Genomic DNA, 25,663 nt, shown 5'->3' on the forward strand with positions numbered 1-25,663 from the left:
CATTCTTTTATAACAGTCCGCTATATATAGATAGAGAGAGTACCACTGTTAACGGTCAAATAACAGTTGTTGGAAGCCAGAATTAGCAAATGCCCCGTTATACTAGTGTAACGGTCAAATGACCCGTGTTGGATGCAAGAATTAGCAAACCGGTCTCCCCTGCGGCACACCATAGTCTACTCGACTCGCTCTCTAGCCTCCGAAAGATTCCCATCTCCGCCCCATCTCGGCCGATCCATCGATGGCGACGACAGACTTCGCTTCCTTCTCTGTGCCCCTTCTCTCCACCATCGTCGGCGGCGTCCTTATCCTCCTCTTCTTTGCTGATTACTTCCGCCGCAAGAGAGCCGAGATCTCCACCATCGCTGCCGCCCAATCTCCTCAGCAACCGGACGCCACCAAACCTCCGCCCTCCTCGTCTTCCTCCGCCGTCGCCTCCAAGAAAACGCATCGTCAAAGGCACCATTCCCACTCCGCCACCGATAAGGTCCCTCGAGCTCTCCCCCTCCCTTCTCCTGGCCCTCTGCTAGAGCCTCCGGTTTTTGCTAAAATTTGGTTTCTTGGTATCGCAGGATCAGAACCGAAAGCATCATCATCTCGATGTCAACACCTTGAAAGGCCACGGCGACTCGGTCACCGCCATCTGCTTCTCCTCGGACGGCCATAGCCTCGCCACCGGTGAGTTCGTCCGCTTTGTATTTGTTCCCCTCCATTAATTCGAGAAACATACTTATTGTTTTTCGGCACTAAAGCCCCGATGCTCATGATTCAAGATTCTCGATTGCAGCCTGCGCGGATGGTGCGATTAGGGTTTTCAGGCTGGATGACGCCTCCAGTAAGAGTTTCAAGTAAGAAGTTCGTGGATTACATTTTTCTGAATTCTAGCTATGCTAGCGATTGCTACAATTTTCTTGATAATTCCAGTTATACCAGTGATTCCCACCATTTTCTTGATCGTTTGGAAATAATATTGTGACCTAGGTTTCTGAGGTTAAACTTGCCAGCTGGGGCTCATCCGACAGCCATTGCATTCTCCGAGGGGTCTTCTTCGGTGGTCGTGGCAGCTCAGATGCTTTCAGGTTCGTCTCTTTTCATGTATGGGGACGTAGGCCCCAAGCCCTCTGCTGAAGGCAAGCAACAGGCAAAGCTTCCCCTTCCTGAGATCAAGTGGGAGCACCAGAAGATCCATGATCAAGGCTCCGTGCTGAATCTTTCTGCAGTTCCTGCAACATATGGTACTGCAGATGGGAGCATAATCATCGCTTCGTGCTCTGAGGGTATGTAATTTTTAAGCGATCAAGATATTCAGTGTCTTGATAAAAACTAATGTTAGCATGCATGATTGGATGACAATGAAGTTAAATTTGCATAACTTGGTGCTTCTAGGTTGAATATATCAATAACAATTCTAGTACTTTTTAGAATAAATTGACTAATGGATATATCAAGATAATTATTGTATCCTTCGGTGTTTGAGCTAGGTATTATGTATGTTGTCCTTCTTGGCCCATTTATTAGTGAAGGTTTCTTGTTGTGTTGTCCTTCTTGGCCCATTTATTAGTGAAGGTTTCTTGTTGGTAATATCAGTTTGTAGTAGGTAAGTTGTCAAAATGATGATCATACCTCTTCTCTCCTCTCATCTCTCTTCTATCTCACTTATCTGCTTCTCTACTCTCTCTTCTATGTCTCTTATCTGTTTCAGATACCAATCTTTCTTTTCTCTACACTTCCCATTCTCTGCATTTGTGATTGTTTTCTAGCTTCTGTAGCACAATGTTTCTGCTGAATCCTGATTACGAAAATGAGAAGTTTTCATCATCTTACCAACCAATCCAACTTATTTCTGCTCCTTCCCAAAGTTTCCTATGTCAATGAGAAGTCATTGAGCCATCAGGACCCCAGATCTTGAGTGTGCTGACTAATTTCATGGTTTTAGATAATGATTAATTTTTTTTCGCTTCACTGTCTTTGTTGGTCAACTATTCTTGATACACCAACCTATTTTGAAGACATTGCAAAATTCATCAAGTAAAATTTACAAAAGGGTTTTCAAACTTCTTAGTAGTATTGAATATTGATGATCTTTTAAGAAGTACTATCTAAACTGCCCATGATCACTCGATAACTAATCTTTAATAAGTTAAATTTCTTAAGACCCGTAACATGATTTACCATTTATGATTGACTCTTGGCATAATGGATCCTTGATTTTTTTTTAACTTCATTCAGCAGTTCCTCCATAATCATTCTATTATCTTTTTTCAGATTCATATTGGCTTCATATCCTTGCTTCCATCAAGTACTCTTTTTTTTTTTGTAGATATAGAAAACAATTAATTTGATTTGCTGATGATGTACTTTATTTTTTAAGTTGAGGTACACAATTATCATGTTCATGGGATCAGCTTAGAGTCCTTCATTGCCTTTACCATGTTTGATGTCGAGAAAATAAGCTCTCATTTGGATTTTTGGTTCTGATACCATATTCTAGATTTAGCCTTTGTGAAGAGGAGGCATAAATAGCAGTTTTGGAAGTTTATTCTCTTTTGGTGATTGAGTTTATGATTAAGATTGTTATGAAATAATATTCTATCACACTTCAGGGTGTTATTTGATTTTATGACATATTTGTGTTGATTTTAAATACATTATCGAGGCGGTTTTGATAAAATTCAATGACATAGATCATAGAAGACCTGGGCCATATGTGTGACCTCTTTATCATATTTTGGATTGTTTCTTTATTCTCTCGGGAAGCTTTGTTGTGTAAGTGTGTAATGATGACGAATGGCCTTTGATTTTAGGGACTAGCATCAAACTTTGGCATGGAAAAAGTGGGAAAGAGCTGGGAACTGTTGATACAAACCAGCTCAAAAACAACATGGCTACATTATCTCCGAATGGACGTTTTCTAGCTGCTGCAGCATTTACTGCTGATGTGAAGGTTTGGTTCTCTTAAATGATTTCTCAAAATAATTTGAGGCACACCATATTTTAATTGTTAAAAACACTTCTCTCCATTGCCATTCGAGGGTGGGAAACTTTGTGTCTTACACCATGTCCACACTAGTAGAGCTATAGGCAACACTAAGACCTTATTATATATGAATTTTTGTGAATATGTTAGCAGTCGTCATGCAAATCAGCTAGCATGCTTAGTTTTCCCAATTTGAAGAAAAGAAAATTGCAAGATGGTGCTAATGAATGGTAACGTGAATCTTCCAAAAAGTTCATGATATTTTCAACCATAGTAATAGAGTGACTAGAAAAATGTACATGTTATGTTGTAACTGCCAAGTTTGTCCCGTGGCTAACAATTGCCTTTATCAGGCAAAATGTTTCAAATGTGTGAGAATCATAGTTAGATGACTAATTTGTTCTAGTTAAAATTATGTGTTACTCTAGCAAGATGGTATCTCAATACCTCTTATTTATAACAATTGTAGTGCAACAAAATAGTCTTCTCTTGTTAGCATTTCATGTTCTTTTTAAGGCAAAGATAGGTATGAGATTATCTATTATATTTCATTAAGATGATGAATAAACATACTATAAAAAAGATAGCAAAGGATTAAAAGGGAAAAAAAGCTGGTGGTGTTTATAATTATCAGAGGACAATTGATATAAGGGTTGACAACTCCATGTATGTTTGTACATACATGATGCTTAATCTCAAATAAAAACAAGATCCTGATTTGGCTGTGGCTTTTGTTCCAATGGGCTGAGTTGTTTGGTGTGGAAGTCGAACTTTGGATAGAAATTAATTAACTCGTCCAATTGTTTGATATGCTTATTAACATATTGTGATCATGATGAATTTAGAACATATGGAGGATCTGGTTGAGGTTGATTTAATATGCAAAAAGCTTTTTAAACATTCCTTGTACACTAAAATTAGCGTAGATCAGATAGAAGACATCAAAATTGGAATTACCAGAAGTTCAAGGGAATCAGTGCTGCAGTTATACACCATGTGCTAAGGTTGCTACAATAGGTATATATTGTTCACGAGTCATCAGGCTGCTAAACACATTTGAAGGCTCCTTCTTGCTGATTCTGCAGATGAATAAAGAATAAATTTGTTTACCACATGTGAGTCAATTTATTGTCAAGAATCTTAACACAGTTGATTACCTTTCCCAGATAAAAGGGTACAATAGAGGACATTCTTCACAAGAGGGCTAAGTAGGTCAAAGTTTAGCTTGTTACATCTTGTATAGTAATTTTTACAAACATAATAACAACCAACCATATGATCACAATTATTTCAGTGTGGCTATCTAATCCTTATGCCATCAAGTACCACTGGGGGTAATATCACTAGTCAAGTAAAGTGAACCTAAAACTCCTTTTTATCATTTTTAATAGAATCCTCTTGGATCTTTCTTTGCCTTTCCTTGCATCACTCATCTAAATTGACTTACCTCATCCAAACCGTAAATTATAGATCTCTGTTGGACTTCCCAAACTTCCTTAAATGATATTGCTTTAATGTATTTTCAATTGGAAATGCTCTAATTATTCATGAATATAAATACTTGTTATTTTTTGTAAGGAAACCCAGATATCCATCACAGCATACTGCCAGACTCATATTAATGACACTGGTAGTTATGTTATGTTGCTTCCTCATCACCTGGTATTTGATTCAGAAAGCATTGCTTGCCACGTGATGAGATTAGGGATAGTATTTGAGTGAATGGTAGTGACCTTATCAACATGGGTGACTGTTTGGCACTTTGTCTCGGAGTTGTGAAATACATGTATATATTATGTTAAAATAATTGAGCTAACATGTACTTGCAATAGCATCAAAACTCTCACAGATAGTTTCTCAAGTTGTGAACTATTAAATGCTTTTGATTGTGCTTATTGTTCTGGATGGTAATATGGTATATACATTCTTATTCTTATAAAAAACTTAGATAATTAAACTATCACCCTTATATTAGCTTGTAATGCAAATTTCTTGTATTAGAGCCAGCATTTCCAACTTTCAATGTGATCTTATTTTGGTTGCTGCTCTATATTTGTCATAGGTTTGGGAGATTGTCTATTCTAAAGATGGGTCTGTGAAGGAGGTCTTGAAAGTTATGCAGCTCAAGGGACACAAGGTGAGGGTTGCCATAGTTTGAACTTTGAATCTTTAACAACCGCAGTCGCTATTTTATTTGCTTTCTCTGAGCATCATAAATTTCCCTATTTTATCTCCTTAATCTCAGTTCCAATTCTTATTTTCCAAATACATATTTAATTTTCATGTAGTTTTCTCATTTTGGTGCACTGCATTAGTAAATAAATAACTTGATTTTCCTTGAAGGTGGTGATTTCTCAGCACAAATATCTTATTTCACCTATAGTTTGGTGGTTCGTTTTATTTCATTGTATGTCTTGCTCTTTAAAAATCAGAAATAAAATGCTACAACTTCAATTAAGAAAAAAAAGATTCATGCCTATCATGTTCATTGTTATCTCTGATTTCCAGATTGTAGCAAATTTCCGTTTGTGATTTCTCAGTACAAATATCTTTCTTGACCTATAGTTTGGTTGGATTCATTTCATTTCATTGTATCTCTAGTTCTTTAGAAATCATAAATAGAATACTACAACTTCGATTAAAAAAAAGAATTTTCTTCATGTCTACTATGTTAAATGTTATGGCTGGTTTCTAGAGTGCAGCGACTTGCTTGTGCTTCACACATAACTCAGAGCAGATAATCACAGTTTCTATAGTTTGTTGGATTCATTTCATTTCATTGTATCTCTAGTTCTTTAGAAATCATAAATAGAATACTACAACTTTGATTAAAAAAAAGAATTTTCTTCATGTCTACTATGTTAAATGTTATGGCTGGTTTCTAGAGTGCAGTGACTTGCTTGTGCTTCACACATAACTCAGAGCAGATAATCACAGCTTCGAAAGATGGTTCTCTACGAGTCTGGAACATTAACGGTATGTGTAACTGAGACACAATTTCGTATTTTCGTCAAGAAAGTAGCTTCTCATTGAGCATTCCATTTCAGTGAAATTTACTTCATCTGTTGTTTTTCATCTCAAGCAATTAGTATTTCTGATCTACCTAGCTGGCCTATGTTTTCCTGACTTTCAAATGGAAAATTTGAATTTGTAGTCATTGAATTTCAAGTTTTTTATTCAATTTATTTCATCAAATTTAGAAATTAGAACCATTGACAGTCATGTCAAGTTTAACATCTCAAAGTATTTTGTGTGTCTGTTCGAGAAATTCGCTGAAGTAGGAACTTGTACATTGGTCATTTGTGCACTATTATTTGCACCTTCTTATTATATTTCCTGTGACATAAAATTAATTGTTCTTCCTACTAATCATACCCCAGTCTGACCTTGTATTTCTTGTTTGGAAGACTGAACATTTTCTGTTTGCTTGAGATTTCATTATATGTGACATAACCCTTTAATATGCTATGCATTTCATAAGCTTTGCTTGTCCTGTTTTTAGTTTGTTTTTCTGATTTTCTCTCTTTTGCTTCTAATACTTGCCTTCTTTTAGTTCGGTATCATCTTGATGAGGATCCAAAGACCTTGAAGGTGCTTCCAATTCCACTTCATGATTCCAAAGGGGCTGTTTCTAACTATAACCATATTAGTATTTCACCTGATGGAAAAATTTTGGCCACGATTTGTGGATCTACTTTGCAATGGTTGTGTGCTGGGACTGGGAGTGTTTTGGATACAGCTGATAAAGCCCATGAAGGTATGTGATCTAAAACTCTAAATCCATGCCAAAGTATTCTTCTTTTTTGATGATTGATGAGAGCTGCTACAGTGCTTAGTTCAGCTATCTCTTTATTGCAAAGATTCTTCTTTTCTGTGCAGAACTAAAATTTTTTAGATACCTTTGGTCTATTGTTTAGCAGAACCGGAGATTAATGTACCCCTTAGATTGAAAGGAAAATTTTACAAGACAACTATAAGGCTAATGTTGATCAGTTGGTTGGAACAGAAAAGTTAATATTAGTGAGATGAATGTATGGAGTTACTAGAAAGGATGGGAAACAGTTTGGTATAGTTCCAAATTTCCAATATAATATAAGACTAGCAAAAACTTTTTGACATATTAAAAGGAGATCTATAAATATCCAGTTGAACAAGGTGGGTCGACTGAGATTATAGGGAGATATACTGACAGAAAACTATACAAGATTCATGTAGCTGCCATTGAATGGGAACAATGCTAAATGACAATAAAAGATACATTGCAGCTTATTGTTTTTGTTCACTTCTTCAGTATGTGGTTTACTAATTTTCTTGTGTTTAGAAACAAAAAAATAATGTTTCAAATATCTTCTGAAGATTATATTAAGCTGAAAGGGCACTTGACAGTCATACAACAAATTTTGATGCCACCATCCATTTTTATCATCCTGTGTCAATTTGGGCAATTGTTTTCTCTGGTTTCTTATGGATAATAAATCTGTTATTGAAAGTTTAGGTTTAGAAGTTGCAAATGATAGTTATTTATAATTTAGTGCTTTTCAGGCATGTCTTTTGTATAGACATTTTGGTTTACTACCCATAAAGCTAGTTCAATAAATCTGGGGAGTAAGTTTCACTAGAAAATTCTTTTAGTTATCGATGGAAAGTTGGAACCCATGAGGGTCCTAAACATGTTCAAAAAATTGATCATGAAGATTGCAAGTAATATACTGCACAGACAGTCCACTTATGCTGATTTATTTTCTGCTACATTTAATCTTCCACTGTAGCTGGATGATTTCGTTCAATGACATCTTTTTCCGACCGCTTATTAGAATGAACTGCTGTTTGCTGGTGCTTTTGCTTGAAGATCCCTTTAAGGTTATTGTCCATCAATAATGGATGTGAAATATCTTAGTTTATAATTGCCCAATAGCGTGACCTTTTTGGTCTTCCATTCATTTAGTTTTTTGATTAAAATACTTCAACGAATTTGTAAATGAAATTTGCTTCTCACTGTATCTTGCTCTTTTCCTTATACTAGGACCTTTCAGTCATCATTATGACAGGAAAAAAATTGCTTATGTACTTCTCTCTAGATGTTAGGGATTCTTAGAGATAAATGGTAGTCCCTTGTCCTTTAGCAGAAACTATATTGTTGCTCCCAAGATCTTGCTAACTAGAACTTTGAAATGGCACTATTGAAGCAATATACACTAAAATATTCTGACAGTATTACTACCCATTTCTTGTGGGACTTCAGTTTCTGTAGGCATGGCATGATGAAGCATGGTAATTGGCTTGGTGATATTGTCATTCCTCAGTGTTTTATATAACATTGGGTCTTATCATATGCTACCTTCTTAAAACAATGTGCTAATGTCTCTTTCCCTCAGGTGACATTACTGGGATTGCCTGGGCTCCTCAATCAGTTCCAGTCGGTAAGAATCCTTTCTCCTACTTCATGTGTTTCATGATCTTCCTATCCTAATATCTACAGGTGCTTAGATTATGCTTATTGATGAAATCGATCTTGTCAGCTTGCAAAGTAGGGCATTCAATTTTGCATAAAATTAGCAGCAGCTTTGATGCCCTGCTGTATCTTTCTCCAATTGTATGTATCTGCAAGTCTAGAACCCGCCTTGCATCTGGCTAGACCTCTTAGTTTGCACTGGCTTTTACAGTATAACTTAGTTTCTTGTTGAACTTGGTCATCAAAGCATGACCAGTGATTTAAAAAGCGTTAGGCGCCAAAAGGCGTCAAGGTCCAAAAACGCCCGAGGCGCTAGGCGCTCGCCCGAGCGAAGCGAGACGCTAAAATATAAAAATATATAATATAATTAATAAATATAATTATTTAAAATTTTAAATAAAAATATGCTATTAAATTAAGAAAATCTATTAACAGTATTGAAAATTAATCATTTCAAATAAACTTAATATTAACAGTATATTGTATACTGAGCTTGCTGATTGAGAAACGAGGAAGCAGCGGCGACAGCGACAGCGGGAAAGGGAGCGGGAGCGACGAGTAGCAGGAGGCGCGAGCGGCGACAACGACAGTGGCGAGCAGCGGGAGCAGGAGCGGCGAGCAGCGGGAGGCGCGAGCGGCGACAGAGGCAGCGTTTGCGAGTAGCGACAACGGCGAGTAGCGAGATCGGGAGTGGCAGCGGCAGCGGGTTAGGGTCGGGTAAGGGTTATATCGGTTTAGTTGGTTCGATTGAACCAACTAACCAACCGAACCGGACCTAGAATCCTGGTTCGGTCGCCTTGGTTTACCCAGGCGCTCGCCCGAAGCGCCCAGCGCCTGGGCTCGGGCGAGCGCCCAAGCGGCGCCTGTTTGAAGCGCGCCGCCTGGGAGATTAGCGAGGCGCTCGGGCCTCGCCTCGCCTCGCCCGAGCGCCTAGGCGAGCGCCCGAGTGCCTTTTTCAATCACTGAGCATGACATTAGTCCTTATATACCTCTGCATGTGTGCATGGGGTGCCAGTTTATCAGGTTGATCATTTATTTATTTGTTCATGATCTTTCATTGTTTTTGCATAAATTTTTCAGGTGGTGCACCTACCATGGTTTTAGCTACAGCTGGTGCTGACAAAAAGGTCAAACTATGGTTAGCTCCAGAAAGTAATCCTTCTCGATAAGGTTTACAAGCAAGTTTATTCAGGAGATTTCCAACCAGTTTTGCTGCTGATGCTGTTGAAATGGTTCAGAACTTTTGGCCAGCTTCATGATGACAATTTTAGAGATGACCAGCGGTGCACACAGAAAAAATATAGACAGAAAACATCTAAATCTTGTGAAGAGATCTTATTGCTATCAGCCTGTGACTTGCAGTGTCAATTTTCTTTTCTTGTTTCAGATGTCGTGACATAGTTTAGTCGGTCAACAGGAGGTCTGCTAGCTTTTTTCTTCAATAAATTTTGAGTTTTCTTTTAAGTTTGTCGGTGCATGGAACACACATGTTGATCTTGCTTGTATCCGCTATATATGTTTCATGTTGAGGTTCTAGTTTGGTTTATTCTCAACTAGCAACTTGTTGGACTCGATTCATTGATTAATAATGTTCTATGATGGTTTAGGTGTTGCCACAGAGAAGGGAACGGAGTTGTAGTGTGTTTTCTCATCGAGGTTTCTCGCTTCGCGTGAATCATACGTATCATAGACCCGTTCATCTCTTAATGTGCTAGTACGATAGTTCCGTGGCATCCGCATGAGACATGTAGCTCTCTCTAGATATAGTTTGTAGTTTGTACTGGTTTAAACGAGCTGACGCAATTTGTCCTTGCAATGATACAACCAGGTGACGAGGGGATGAAACATGATGCTGAAGAATTTCTCAGGTAATTTCTCTTCTAATATACATGTTATCAACAATAAGAAATAGCTACATGACATTACTTTGAATGCTTACAAAATCTATCCCTGTGCTACTTGCACAACGCATTCCCACCGACGCCGACACTCGAAGTGACACCGGAGGCGGTTGGTCCAGGCAAGCATGTTTGGTTGGTTAGGTCGTGAAAAACCGCGGTCGCGGTCCAGTTGGTTCACTAATAAAGGTGTAGGTTCTAGTATCTCCTCCTCCTCATCGTTGATGTGGGGTGCAAACATGACGAACTGACAAGAGAGGTTCGTTGGAGGATTGGTTCGTCGGAGGTGGTCGGGTAGAGGAGCGAGGGTCTCCCTTGCTGTAGGGTCATCTCCTAGTCATCGACAGTCTACACAATAGATCTACGCTGGGGGCTTCCCGACTCGACCCCTTCGATACTTAAGTCAACGCAAAACGGAGGGGGAGAAAGATAGTAGTATGAGTTGTGTAAATGAGAGAGTCGAGTGGCTATTGCCTGCTTAGCCCCCAGCTCGACCCGGGGCATAGCTTTTATACTTGGGCGTCGAGCGATCTAGTCGTGCGTTAGCCCTAAGCCCCCTTACTATGAACTGCGAAGGCCTTTATGAGGGTGGTTTGTTATCAATCATTAATTTAGAAGTGTCTAGGGAAGTTGAGTCATACTGTCATGAGTCATACTGTCATTAATGATCGCTGGTTTCTATGGCTTTATTGTTTGTTAGTCCACGTAGTGGATGGAGTGAGAGGGTGCCAATATTATTCCTATAATTCGTTCCTCTCGGAAGACGTGCGAAGCCTCCGCAGGGGAGTCTCGAAGTATGTCATTTTGATTGTATTATTGCCTACTTGTATGAGCATTGAATTTGCTTAGTTCTTTGGTGAGGCTGTGGTGGTTGGTGTGAGGTCCATTGAGGCGGAGGACGCTCTGAGGGCGTTTGTAGGAGTGATGAATATTGACCTAAGGTGTTCGGCTCGGCTGCTTCTAAGTGGGAGGATAGATCCGCTATCGGGCTTAGCTTAACCACGTTTAAGCGAGAGGTTTGGACTTGTCATGGGGTTTGGCTCGACCGTTTTTAAGCGGGAGATAGACTCATCATGGGGTTCGGCTTGACTGCTTTTAAGCGGGAGGTTGGACCTATCATAGGGTTTGGCTCGACTACCATAACTAGTTTTCTGGTCAAGATGCATGACTTGGGTCTTTTGGCCAAGATGCATGGCTTGAGAGTGGGTTTGCTCGGTCGCAGTGCACGGCTCAGGAGCGAGTTTGCTTAGTCGAGGTGCAAGCCTCAGGTCTTCTTGCTAAGGTGTACAGCTCGAGAGCGGGTTTGCTCGACCAAAGTGTAGGCCTTGGGTCTTCTTACCAAGGTGTACGACTTAGGAGCGGGTTTACTCGACTGAGGTGCAAGCCTTGGGTCTTCTTGTTGAGGTGCACAGCTTAGGAGCGAGTTTGTTTGGCCGAGGTGTAGGCCTCAAGTCTTCATGCCAAGGTGCATGGCTCAGGAGCGGGTTTGCTTGACCGAGGTGCAGGGCCTCGGGGGACTGGATTCACTGTTCACAAAAACTAACTCAAGGATTGGAGGGGTCAAGTCGGAACTCCCCTCTCCAACGTTGATCTATTGTGCATAGACTTATGACCAGAAAAGTTCCTCGTGGATCTACCAGAAAATACCCTAGGAGGCAACGACCATAATTCTGTCTCTTTTTGGTGAAGCCTTCCTTCTGAGTAATCACGCGAATGACCTTCCTAAACAGTATCGTTTCTCGAGTCAAAACATAAAGAATCACAACACTATCTTCGTCGATCCACAAGCTATAGTTGGTTCATAGTCTGCAATCGAGCTGAGAATAATTAATAGTCTGCAATCGCGCTTAGAAGATTACAGTCGTGGGTATCATAGTTTCTCATTACAGTTTGTTAGACCTAATTTTTGCTTTTAGGTAATCCTCATTAATTACATCGTTTGTGTAATGGACAGTATCTGAAAAATAGTAAGATAATTGTCTTCCTGTTTGTTCTTGCGATGGATAGTATTGAAGTCACGTCGTTTATGGTCCCCCGAGAAGCTCCACATTTTAACTATGAGGCACGTTCTCATGCCTTACGACTGGTCTGCAGAGCCTGTCATTCTCGCCGCTGGTGAGTTGTTCCATTGGACTAAGTTGGTGAGATGAGCTCCCAAAACATACTTTAATGGAGTAGCAGGTGGATCTTGGTGGGGGAAACCCAGAAGGTGCAGGTGAGATCCTCTTCGAGTAAGAAAGCTAAGTAGAGAGCAAACAGGTTGAAACACCCCCCAACATTAGTACTAACATCAAGTTGTTTTCTTGTGTACAATGACTATACATATAAATAGTCACACCCTTTCTTCCACAATAGCTGGCAGCTGAAGTTTCCACCACCACCACCTACCTGTCAAATAGCCATCACAAGCCCCAATTCAAACCCTACCAACACCCTAAAAGCCCCCAACCTTTTCTCTTTTTTTCTTTGTGGGGCTGTTTCTACCAACCATTCTACTCTTTCTTCTCTTCTACATTCTCAGCTATCCCCTATCCACGACAATGGCAATTCAATGAGGTGGGGCGGGTGATGTGGGGACCTATGATCTCCACTGTGGAGAAGCAATCTGATGTCCTTTCCTTCTCCGATGCCCCCATTTCTTTTATGTGCAGACTCAGGTCCAGATCAGACATACTACGCGGCGAGAACACATGCAAACCCCCTACGTGCTATGGGCTCCCTGCAAAGAGCAGGATCTGATGAGGCCCAGGTTGTAGAGGTTCCTCTTCACTATGCTCCCAAGGTAGAACAGCCCAACCCCACCACCACCACCACCATTGGCTACTCTGTCCTCCTCGGTGGTGGGCCACTTCTGGTGGCACCACGGCCGTCGCTCCTCACTCAATTTTAGGCTCTCCACGCCGACACGTTCCGTGATAGCGTCGACCGTCCTCTGGTCGACGGCGTGGCCGGCCGTGTCGGCCACGTAGAACACGTCCATGGCAATTCCGGCCTTGGTGGTCACCTCCGCTCTCGTCACGGATAGCCCGTGCTCGCGGAACGTCTGCGTCACGTCCGCGAGCAGACCTCTTCGATCCGCTGTGCACAACTCCAGCATCGCTCCCTGCAGAAACAAGTATAGCATGCGCAACATGAGCACCAATTCGGACAAACCTGCTTCACATTTGATCCTAAAAGAAACGTACTTCGCATGCTCTGCGATCAATGGCGGCTTGCAAGCACTGGATCACTCGCTGTCGCTCCGCTTCCGAATTGATCGGAGTTCCGTCCAAATGCCTTATGTAGAACTCCTGGATTGATCGATTCAAAGAAAGAAAGAGATGGTTTGAGCACAAAGATCGATACAAAATGGAGGCCTTGACGGAAAATTCTGACGGATTTTACCTGGCGAGCCCTGTCGCCGTCGGTGTCGATGATGCCGTGGAAGACGACGTACTCCATGTCCGTCAACGTGCATATCACGTCGAAAAGGAGCTTCGGCTGGTCGCGGCACTCGACGTTGACGATGGAGTACCCGCGGTTCACCCAGTTCTGCACCGAGACCACCGACCGCGCCGGCGTAGAGACGCCGGGGGTGGTCTGCTCGTAGTCGCGGTCGGCGAACATCAGCTGGTGCATCCGGCGGTCGGAATGGGCCGCCGAGGCGGACGACGACGCAACCGCGGTGGCGTTCCTCGCGCCGCGGACGGCGTGGTCGCCCCTGAGGACGTTCCCGAGTCGCGCCTCGACGCGACGGGCGCGGAGCGTGGCGTCGGCGTCGGCGTCGGTGGGCGAGCCGGGGCGGCCCTCCCTGACGGTGATGAGGGACGCGACGCGGCCGTTGTGGGTCCACACCTTGGCCGCCACCACGTCGCACTCGACGTCGCGGAGCACGGCGAAGACCTCGGAGAGAAGGCCCGGGCGGTCGGCGCCGGCGAGTTCGAGAGTCGTGAGGCCGTGGACTTCGAGGCCGGCAGGCTCCGTAAGGAGAGCGGGGGGCTGTGTGTCGTCACCGGGGCGGGAGGCACACAGGGAGCGCTCGAGGTGGGAGGTAAGGGATCGGTCGGCGAGCTTGCGGCCACAGCGGTCGGTGACGTGGAAGACGTTCATGAACCAGCGGCCGTCGGAGGAGATGTAGGCCTTGCGGACGGCTAGGTCGAGGTCGGCGAGGACGCGCACGGCCTCCAACAGGATGCCGTGCTCCCGAGCGCTGTCCACCTTCACCAGCGTCGCTGTGGGGCACACGGCATTGTCCACCACCACTCTGCTCGCCACGGCAACAACCGCCAATCACACAGATGAATTAAACTGGTAAAGGTGACCAACTCGGAAACACTAGGAACAGAGAACAGCGTCGAATTCGACACGAAGAACAAGACAAACCCAAGCAAAGGCAGGCAGCCAAAGAGGCCAACACTTACGGAAGGAAGAATTGAAGAAGACAACCACCAGATCAAGATGAAACAGAGCAAGAACATATAGATCAACAGAGACAGAGAGAGGACTCGCCTGGGGGTGTTCATTCGGATGACCAACTTGTCATACTCGTCCAAAGACGCCGCTAACTCCTCCATCCTTCCTCCTCCCTGGATCGACTACAAACTCAACAACACACCGCACAAGTCGGCACAAACTATGTATCTTATAATGCAAAGCGGGACCAAAGCAGGCGATATCAACAAGAAGAAACCTCGTAAGGAATCAGAGGCAAAGAAGTCGCCGGCCCGTTCCCCTCTCTCAGTATCCTCTGTTCCATGGGATGCCTCGTTAACATATATCGGAACTCGATCCCAAGATGTCTTGTTCCCGGAGAGAGGGAGAGGAGCCATCAAAAGGGCTTGTGCGTCGGGCTCGGGACTCCTCGACCTACTCGCCAAATCCTAACCCGACCGGGCCAACTAACCACCTTCCGGCGCATCTGACCCTCTTCCCTCCCGCTCACAACATACGCACGTGGGCGGGTGGGCCCAACAACCCTTTCCTTCCGCCGCACGCTATAATTATGCCCACCTTCCTCCTTCATTAACTAACTAACTAAACCACCTGTTCTTCTCGTCCTCCGCGACCGCTGCCGATGCCATTGCCGCCCGACCTCCTTCCCCCACCTTCGAGTCGCTCTCTGTTTAACAAGCTTTAATGGTCGTGATGATCAGGATGATGATGAGAGGAGCTCCTGCGATGCCGCCACGCGTCCCTTCGCGGACAATTAATGGCGTCTTGTGGAGGACCAAACCCATGCCGCGTTACACGGCGTGGGATGGACGGTTGATGGACCGGTGCCCGTAACGTACGGCTCTGACGACGCGACGCGTCGCGGCGTGGCTCGGCCTCCAGAGGCACAAACCACGTGTCGACCAGGGGGCGCTGCCGTCATGTGGCGCCGTCAGAGATGTAAGATCGATTCATTAGAAGAACTTAAGATAATTGGGTTGATCTCTCCGCAGGTGACACGACTGCATCGAACTCAACCACGTTTAATTCTCTTCATACTCCATTAAGAGCAGGCTGTGGGTAGCACCTTCGAAAGGAACCCATCAATGCCACCCTACCCGAAAGACAAGATCTCATCCATTGGGATCCCAACTCTGCATCGAATCCAATTAAAAGATACTTGAGAATCCTATTTATGTATTGAGTTTGAACTTTGACGATGAACACCATCCGATGTTGCTTAATCAACATCATGTGACCAAGTGAATGATTTCTTGGTCGTAGATACATTCCATCGAACATGTTGTCTTTATCCCAAAGACAGGAGGACGGAGCAACCATGATGGAAATGGGAAGATGGCAGAAAACAATAGCAACAAAAGTGCGCATACCTTTGGATGCTGTCGATCTTCATGAGATGTACCGACAAGGGATTCAGAGATGATGCTGCAGCTGTAGCTGCAGCGAAGCTAGCTAGACGATATAAACCAAACGAATCGAGAGAGGAGAAGCCAAAAACCTGGACGTGAGGATGAGAGCGTGGAAGCTTCGGAGATGTTGCTGCAGCTTTATACATTGCTTCGTCGGGTTCTCCAATTGAGAATGATTGGCTGCTGCTCCTCATTTGACAGGAAATAACCAGGAAACATGCAGTCGATCAACAACTGCACACAAGGACAAGATTTTTCATTTCAATTCATAATATAAGTTGTGTCTTTAACAAGGGATGACAATCCAACCTACATCGAGTACCAGTTCTTTAGAGTTTGGTCCATAAGATACGGGATACATTGCATAATTCCCCTAAAAAAGAAAAAGAAAGGGTTATGAAAACAATCAAGTCATACTTTGGTCCCTATGTTTGCTTCAGCAACAACAACCATTTGATGATGAGCAAAGATACTGCAGTGATCTGAAAATAAACCGAAACCAGCACCACCAGCTGATGATGCTTCTTTTGATTTTTTTGGAGGGGATAGGTCAGCAATTACCCTAGAGAGAACTGCATCAATTCCTACCTTGTCATGCACTCTTTTATGTGGGGCCTTCGTTTTCTTTTACCTTTTCATGTGTCATTCATTGGAGCATGGTCAGATATACCTTCCCACTAAACACACCTTTTTTCCATTTGCAAGAGATAGTGCCTATTTGTGGCAGCTCTCACTCCTTGGGAGATCTTATTGGCATCAAACTTCATACTGTGATCTCGACCATGATTGTGATGTCACCTTCACCAACAAGTTGAATGATCTAACTTCACCTTGTCCGTCCTCAACAAGCTTTCTTAAAGCAACCTCATCACCACGAGCAAAGTTAGATATTGTACAATTGATAAGGCTTTCTTGAAGAATCTTATCACTCACTACGAGTAATTTTTGATATAGTACAATTGACAGATAAGAAAAAGATATACTGAGCACATAACCATATGTGGCCAACTGGCCGATCAGATCATCGTATCTCACATTATATAGGATCAATCGATTAGTCAAATCAGACCAAACCTAAAAGGATATTGATTAGCAAGCATCATTCTATCGACACCTCTATGCATAAAAAGCTTGTCCGCACCTGTAGAAGCTTTTCCGATTCCTTGCATTTGAATGCCCCATGAACTGGTCTCACCAGTCAAGCCACCGGTGCAAGAGTTGCAACTTTACAACGTACTCCGCCCATTTATATAACCTGCCATGAGACAGACAATTATCATTTTATCAGAGTCATAGTCAAGGCAGACAAAATCCAATTGAGCATGTACAGTATAAGCTTAATATCTGACACAAAATTCAAATCCTTGTTTCGAAAATCAATTCATTTTGAGAAGGGTTCCTACAGACTATACTCCAAATCAATGCATCTAGTCCTAAGCCTCACTTTGTTGAGCCAGTACAGCACATGACTACAAAATCTCAAGTAAATTACTCAAACAGTAATTTAACCTTAACTTGAGACATCCAAGAATGCTTCACAAATAACTTTTGTCCTTCCCAGCATTAGGGGAGATCTATGCCGGGTTCCTGCAGAGTCTACTCCAGATCAATTCATCTAGTCCTCAGCTTCACTCTGTTGAGTCTGTATAGGCACATGACCGCGAAATCTAAATAAGTAAAAAAATTTTGAACTGTAATTTAACCATATCCTTAGATATCCAAGAATGCCTCACAAATAGTTGTCCTTCCCAGCATTAGGCGGTGCTCGTCAGCCAGACTAAAATTGCCAAGAACCAATGAAATAAAATAATAATCAGAAGCCTCACAGAGGTAACTCATGAAAAACGAAATGGTTGCAGTTCCGAACCAGCTTTTGCATGTTCAGCAACTAAGTACCGCTTATAATTGCAAAATCCTTGACCCTGTTCCACAATGAAAACCAAGTGAAATATCCATTATGAAAAGTGAAATTAATGAAAAATTTCAACAAATAGCAGAGAAGCCAGATACTGCAAACTAATACATCCCAAGCTCATAAAATGTCCTGCATAAAGGGGGAAGGTACTTCAACCAATCTTTCACGAAGGACCACACAAACCCTCATACACCAAACCAACATGTACAAGTTATACTAACAAAGATCACAAATATGTGCATGACCCAGACAAGCATCACTCTTTGTGTAACAGAACAGTAATAGGATTCACCTTGAAAGGATAGTCTCCACATCCAAAAGCACATGATTTTGTAGAATGGAAAGAGCATCATTCTTGCTGCCACATTAGGTCATGTTCTGCTGTGGCCCTGGGGCAGTAACCTTGAACAATTTATTCAAACCTCCCATATGCTGCCATTGTAGAAGAAATTATACCACTACTACCTATCATTTACAAGCTTGAGACAAAAAAAGGCAAAATCATTATCTTCATTGGACACTTCTTAACACAATTTACCTAATAAGTGGAAGCCCCTTCCAGATCCACAAGGGAGAAAAATATTCTATGTGAGTAATAGAGTTCAAAAAACTGAAATCTGACCACCAGAAAACAAGCATCCAGACACAATGGCATTAGTTCTTAACCGAAACCCACCAGCAAGGTTTGAATTTTATCATGTGTTGCTTACAGGAAAACCACAGTGAAACCAAGGCTCCCTTCTAAGGATAGCAGGTCCCATTCCATGAGATGGACCTAATGATATTTGTTGTTGCATATGATACAACCAAGTCAGTCACAATTCTCAATGTTATCCAGCGGAATTATTATTGGTCAATAAGAATAAACATAATCAATAAATGGGACAAGCCATCTGCTGAAGATCTGCAAGTGAAATGTTGATTAAGTTGTTAACTGCTATTATAAGGCACTGTATTTTTCAATACATTATCGAGATTTCTTCCTTCTAATATGGGGGGAACCTAAAATCACATACAGATTGTAGGGCATTTAGCAGCATCAGATATAAAATAAAATATGATAGGGTTCTCACATAGATCTTCATAAAGTCATGGAATAACGGTGTAGGCATTGCAGAGGATTATTGTAAAACACCTACCTGCTTTGATATCAGTTTAAAGGATATGTCCCTGCTATTAAGGTACACTTAGATGAAAAGTAGAATTGGTCGCCCAAATGTATAAGAAAAACAGAGAGTTCAGTTATTAAACTATCATAAAATTGCAACAATAAAATAATCAATACCAAGATGTAGCCCTTAAGGGCTTACAGTATTCCATATACATTGTAAAATAAGATAACTTTGGATCATATAAAGACACCAATAAAATTCTCTTAACATGAACCATTTATAAACTCTCCCAGTGGTATCTATAACAAAAACATAATTCAAAAATAAGTATACAACCTAAGGTATGACTCTAAACTCCATCTAAAATAGTGACTGTATATATGAATGGCCATACATCCAAACATAAAAGAAAAACAAACAAACAGCCCTTGCCTGGGGCTAGAAGGGAGGGTTTTGGGATAGTTTAGTCTCCCGCCACTAAATTAACACCATGTTGTTATATCTGCATAAATATCAATAATGTTAATCAATAATTTATAATAGGCACATTCAGCCTCATAACTGGCTCATTGAGATAATTCTAACCATAATTACCAAACCTCCACTGGACATCAGACCAACCTAACCTCAGGTCACCAGTTCACTGGTTGGACCAGTGGATCTAGCAATAAAATATGTTTGTATAAAAAATAATAAAATATTTATTTTATAACAAAAATATAGTTGTGAAGTGCCTCTTTGTTATAGAATGAATTTGATTAATCTGGTTATTAAAAGATAGAAATATCAACTCCAATAAGCTGGACACTAAAAGGCAGGTCAGGCTGTCAGCAACAGCGTGAAGTTAGGTGATAAGAGAAGAAAAAAGAATGATAGAAAGGGAGTGGCATCAGAAAGTACAACAGCAAAAGTGAGAGAAATTGAAGTAATGAGAGAGACAAATGAAGGGTGAAAGCTAAAGAATAGAGGATGACAATAAAAGAGAAAAAAAAACAAGAGAGGATGGTAATAAGGAGAGAAGAGAGGATGATAGAAGGGGCAATTAAAAAGAGAGGTCTGGTTTGTGTATATTAAAGTTGACCCGTATGGGTTGTTCTGTAAACTCAACTTTACAAGGTGCTCCTCAGGAACATCATGTCCTCAATTTGTTTGCAATGTGTACTTATGTTGTTCTTAACTGCCAGTAGGTGCAAACTTAGCCATTTATGCAATCATATGTTTTCTGTTTGTTCGGCATCACACCAGACATATTTGACCAAATCTAAGCTTAAAGTAGATGCATTAGATAGTGTACTCATCTCAATATAAATAATTAGCATTCGTCAAACATACGTCAACTATAAGCCAATTTTAAGTTATAATAATCGTTAGCCCTATGTGTTCGTAACAGATGGATTCAGTATATATACTCAAACTCAAGTTTCAAGGTATATCTTATTTTAAGACAACATTGTTTGTTATTGAGAGGCTGAGATTATATAAGAGATAAAAATCTTATTAAAGATACAAGGAGACAAACTTTAGAACACTTTACAATAAATCAGACCAAGACCAAATATATTAAAACAACTGGCACCATGATCATAGGAAAAGATGGTGCAATCAAGGTAGATAAATTCAAATTTTCAACAGAAATCTTGCATCTTCTTGTCAATCAACAACATATTGAGATCAAAGAAGATACTGCTGAATTAAATCCGGTAGTTAAAATTAAATGGTACATCGGAAGTGTGATGTCACCATGCTGTTAACTATTGCTTCACAAATTGGAAGAAATTATTCAAAAGACAGAAACAAGATCAATTATGTTTTATTGAACAAAGTGTTGGGCAACCGGAAACATATATGGAAAGATAGTGTAACAAAAATAAGCTGTCAACGTGGATATCGAATAACAGATAAAAGTAACATTCATTTTTAAAAAAGTGAAGATTGTAAAATATAGCCTGGATGCGCCAAAAGAAAGCAAAAAATGCTCAGCAAAGCTAACTAATTCAATTTAGAAGACTAACGCCAAGGTAGAGGAAGCCTAAAAAGAGTGGGTTAGAAGTGGTACAAAAAAAAATGATGCCTTTTGAGTTATTTTGTACCATAAGCTTACATAAAGCTCATTGGTCGAGAAAATTTTTTGTGGAAAAATATATTTTGCTTGTTATCATGTTCCTTTTTTTAATGGACTTTGAAATATATTGTTATTGTTCTCCTTGTAGAGTTTGCAATCTTTAGCCCATAACAAGAGAATAAGTCTTCATGAATAGGAAGAATACTAAACTGACATTCTGGATTATTTATAAATTAAGTATAATGTTTTCTCCTTTTCTATGGTGGATTCCACAACTTCAATCCTGTTAGAATAATTTCATGTTCAGACTTCATGGGTCCAACTTGACACAAGCCAACGTGTTACAAGACCCAATCTTAGTGTTAAGTTTTACAAATGAAATGAAAAAAGCATCATGTTTAAGCAAGTTAAGAAACATTGCGTGAATGCAATAAGATAAACAGACATGACATCAGTACCTAACAAAGTGCTTACTGCTACGCTATGTGGTATCCCATCATTCAAGAGACAATACCAATTGACGTTTCTGGTCTGAACAAGCTTCGAGGGCACAATGAAACCAACACAAAGAAACACTAACCATGAATCTGAGCATGCCAAGTTTTCTAAAGGCATAATCAAACCAATATAAAAGGCATGATGCAAGTAAGGATTGTGTTTGTTGGCATGAGTCAGCACATGTTGTGCCAAAAGGATATTAGCATGTCTATGTTGAATTACAACTGAGTGCTGACACAAGGCTAAGCAAATTTTTTGGCAAAAGTTGGCTGATATATAAGCATACATATACAACCAGCAAAGATCAGTACTGAGCTACGCCAGAAAGGTGTTGCTGTCATTGTGCTAAAAGGATATTGACATCATACCATGCCAAAAAGGTATCAGCATGCCCATATGCCATGATATGACAATTCTTGGATACAACTAGCAGAGGAAAGTGTGAAACTAAAGAGATAAATCTGGGTAACAAATATGACCTCGAGATTGATCTCAATAAGGTGATGTGCACAGCATGGATAATGCATGCAATCATGTGTACCATAATTGGCCTGTAGCTGTGGCACATGACTCGACATGCCTGCATTGGTTGCCATTGCACACAACACCTTGATCCTAGCTCACAAAAATATAAGATAAAGATCAGAAGAAAGTACCCGAAATTGATGGATCCTACTTCTTTTTGAATTGAACAAGACAACGTATAGAGAAGTACCATGGAAGTTAAACTAAACAGAAGCCTGCAACATCAGAAAACAAATTGATACGAATTAGGGCATCGTAAAAGAATCTGCCACACAACAAGTGGCTGAGTTTTTTTAAAAACACACATGACAACTGGAAAAATATAAAAATGTGAATGACAGAATATTTGATGAAAGAATCAAAGGAGCATCCTAGTTACCTTTAGAATTGTATTCCAAAAATCACTATTACAGGTTGTCCGAATGCTTAGATAAAGCAACCAGTAGATGTCCACAACATTTAGGACCACAAACTAAACCAATTTCCACACTTATCTACATGACTAAGATTTCGTTGAAAACCATGCAGTCAAGAAATTGATATTATGACAATCAAATGCCATTCTGGACTTGTTATGATAGTAATTTGGATATGACATAAAGCATCTAGTGCCAATCAACCATTCTTAGATATATACATAAGAGGAAAAAGAAACAACTCGAAAGATAAATGATAGGCAAATGTTCCATCATGGAACACGACAGATGTTAGACCACTAAGAATGTTTTAACTGATAAAGGCGACCTGTGTATTTGATGAACAAGGAAACTGCAGGGAATATCCACCTAAAACTTACTCCTAATAGTAAAATGGTGGTCCCCAACTTTTAGTATACAGAATTTACAAGTCCTTTCCTTCCATCTCTGATTAAGGGAAAAACAAGCAAACCCTCGCTTCACACAATTCCTCCATGCCTAAAACCACCCTCTCAGGAATCTCTACTCGGATCCAAGCCACCTGGTGAATCATACCACTTGGCGCTGTCGGCATAAAAACCATCCACCACCTGCATCGTTACAGGACTTCGATCACTCAAGGGTTTTATCAGCTTGGAGTCCTCGTCTTCGCCACAATTGAGAATTATCTTCTCATCAAAATCACTGCAGTCTTCCTTCAACATCCACTTATCAGACTTCAAGCTATCCCTCATAAGCATCTTCCTGTCCTGGCAGTCGGCTGCCATCCTATCCCATGGCACAATGGCTACAAGATCAGAACCAAAATCTGTATCCTCTTCCTCAATCATCTCAGTGTCCTTGTTGAAAACACTACCATGTCTATCAAGATGGTGATTACTCTCGTCTCTCCATTGTGTGACCTCGTCATCACCTACCACGAATGTCTCATCTGACTGTTGCACCCCACCTTGAAGCCTCTTGAACCTGTGCAAGATATTGGACAACTCATGTGACAGTGAGCCCAACATCTCCGGACTCGTTTTTGCAATTCTCCCTTCCAACAAAACTGTCTCAACCTTGAGCTCCTGGACCTGCTGCAGAACCATGCGATGTAAATCCCCTTTGTCATCGTTCCCCATAAGGCCAACGAATGATTCAGGCTCCATATCCTCCCTAACGCCATATATCTCTGGATCGAAATCAAAAGCCCCCTTGTTCCCAACCACCCGGTGGATGATCCTAGCATTCCCATCAAGTGGGCCAGGTTCATGACCAGTATGAATTGCATATAGCTTGAATATAGCAGTGCCCTCCTCCTGATATACAAAAGTCTTGTCCTTATCATTGTAGTTCATTATGGGAACAATCGCCCTTATGCGGAACCCACAACCACATCGCTTCGACTGGTATGGCTCCCTCTTCAACAGTCTGGCTTTCTTGGCTGAAGCAGTGGCCGATGACGGCTCGCCTGCTCGGTGGCATGCATAGTCCTTCACTTCAGCCATGAAAGGTTTGTACCTTATATACTTCTGGCGGATGCAAAGCACCACCTTGTACTTGGCCGCAAGCTGCTGGAGACAGCGCTGCACGTCCTTGGCGGGCACTTCGAAGGAGTCGGTGTACTCAAAACGCCGCCTTTTGGAACGTGAGAGGTTACTGCCCCCAGGGGACGTGAGTGAGGAAGACGCGGACGAGCAGATCGTGCAGGACGCTACACAAACGCGGATGAAAGATTCTGGGATGCCATAGAACTTGGCACCAACTGTCCAGGACTGCTTAATCCGGTCGACGGTCTCCTTTAGCCCGAGGTGCCGCAGCAGGTCAGGGTCCGCGTGGGCGGCGGTGACGATCTCCTGCCACTGGTCGACGTGCGAGACCCGCTGCGCCGGGTTATTCTTGAAGAAGAGTGCGGGTAGGGAACCATCCATATGGGCGTGGAGCTTGTCCTGGATGCGCTTCCACGCGGTGAGGTACGCCGTGTCCTCGTTCCGGTCCTTCCAGACGGAGCGCCACGAGTTGAGCACGGACGGGGGAGTGGCGCTGAAGATCTCGTCGGGGGTCGCGAGCCGGCCCTCGAGGATGCAGTGCACCATCAGGGCGTGGGACTCCCGGTTAAAAGTGTAGAACTGGGAGGAGACGTGGGGGGTCGGGTCGATGCGAGGCAAGGCCGGGGAAAAGGCGGCGGCGGTTGCTTCGTCCAGAGAAGAACCGAGAGGACGGGTGGAAGCAGTCGAAGGGGGCTTCTGGTCTTCGATCAGCGCTTCCTCGTGGTCGACGTCGTCCTCCTCGTCGGGATCCTCGTCCTCCTCGTCATCGTCGCGGAGGAGGTGTGAGGGGAAAGGGGACTGGGACGGAGCTAGGGTTCCGGAGAGGCGGGGACTGGGGCCGCAGCCGCCGTCGTCGTCACCGTCGTCCATGAGGAGGGAGTGATGGTGATGAAAGGAGGGGGAGTGGAGGAAATCGACGTGGTCCTCTACCGTCGCCGCGGCAGAAGGAGGAGGAGGAGGAGGATTGGGGGTTAGGGTTTGGTGGGAGACCGATCGGGGTGGCTGGGGTTTGACGCTAGGGTTCATGGGCGTGATTGTCGGCAAGGGCGACGACGATGTCTTCGGCATCAAACCCCCCCCCTAATTCCCTCTGTCACTCTCCACTCGATCTTCCTCCACCCTCTCTCCCCTCCTTCTGGAACAAGTGGGGGAGGTGGGCGGAGGAGGACGCCGTTTGGTCACCCGTCGATGGCAAACGAGTTATTGTAGTCAAAGGGAAGGGTGGGATTGGTGGGGAGGGGAGAAGTGGACTCACTCGTTATATATGAATGTGTGGGGGGTACGTGTTCAGTCGAAAGTCCATGACTCTTTAATATCTTACGTGTCAGTGGTTTAATGGCGAATTCCATGTTCTTTTTTGGCTCAATAAAACCGGATCCATGATTCTGGTGGTTTACACAATTGAGTGTTAGAGTTCTGTGATTCAAAGTTGTCATTTT

General features: G+C 42.3%; 2 protein-coding genes across 3 annotated transcripts; one reads left to right on the forward strand and one right to left on the reverse strand.

Annotated features, from left to right (window-relative positions):
• Positions 1 to 125: 125 nt before the first annotated feature.
• Positions 126 to 9,982, forward strand: LOC135596736 (uncharacterized). The gene is made up of 10 exons (XM_065088837.1): positions 126 to 487; positions 573 to 678; positions 788 to 848; positions 982 to 1,277; positions 2,805 to 2,944; positions 5,040 to 5,114; positions 5,863 to 5,953; positions 6,531 to 6,734; positions 8,353 to 8,397; positions 9,510 to 9,982. The coding sequence occupies exons 1-10, from the start codon at positions 242 to 244 to the stop codon at positions 9,596 to 9,598; spliced, it is 1,353 nt and encodes a 450-aa protein (XP_064944909.1). The 5' UTR covers positions 126 to 241; the 3' UTR covers positions 9,599 to 9,982.
• A 2,571-nt stretch (positions 9,983 to 12,553) lies between these two features.
• Positions 12,554 to 25,448, reverse strand: LOC135596737 (ACT domain-containing protein ACR8-like). 2 transcript variants are annotated; one of them, XM_065088838.1, is made up of 11 exons: positions 23,076 to 23,214; positions 18,375 to 22,494; positions 18,035 to 18,089; positions 17,901 to 17,944; positions 17,677 to 17,809; positions 16,481 to 17,422; positions 14,997 to 16,401; positions 14,816 to 14,901; positions 13,712 to 14,570; positions 13,513 to 13,617; positions 12,554 to 13,430 (listed from the first exon to the last, which is right to left on the reverse strand). In XM_065088838.1, exons 7-11 carry the CDS (start codon positions 15,078 to 15,080, stop codon positions 13,029 to 13,031), a joined length of 1,536 nt encoding a protein of 511 aa, XP_064944910.1. In that variant the 5' UTR covers positions 15,081 to 16,401; positions 16,481 to 17,422; positions 17,677 to 17,809; positions 17,901 to 17,944; positions 18,035 to 18,089; positions 18,375 to 22,494; positions 23,076 to 23,214; the 3' UTR covers positions 12,554 to 13,028. The 2 variants fall into 2 exon arrangements, 1 of the variants encoding a protein (XP_064944910.1); XR_010481022.1 differs by lacking the exons at positions 12,554 to 13,430; positions 13,513 to 13,617; positions 13,712 to 14,570; positions 14,816 to 14,901 and having other exon boundaries at positions 15,918 to 16,401; positions 23,076 to 25,448.
• Positions 25,449 to 25,663: the final 215 nt, after the last annotated feature.

This window comes from Musa acuminata, chromosome BXJ1-11 (genome assembly GCF_036884655.1).
Source record: "Musa acuminata AAA Group cultivar baxijiao chromosome BXJ1-11, Cavendish_Baxijiao_AAA, whole genome shotgun sequence".
Taxonomy (NCBI): Eukaryota; Viridiplantae; Streptophyta; class Magnoliopsida; order Zingiberales; family Musaceae; genus Musa; species Musa acuminata.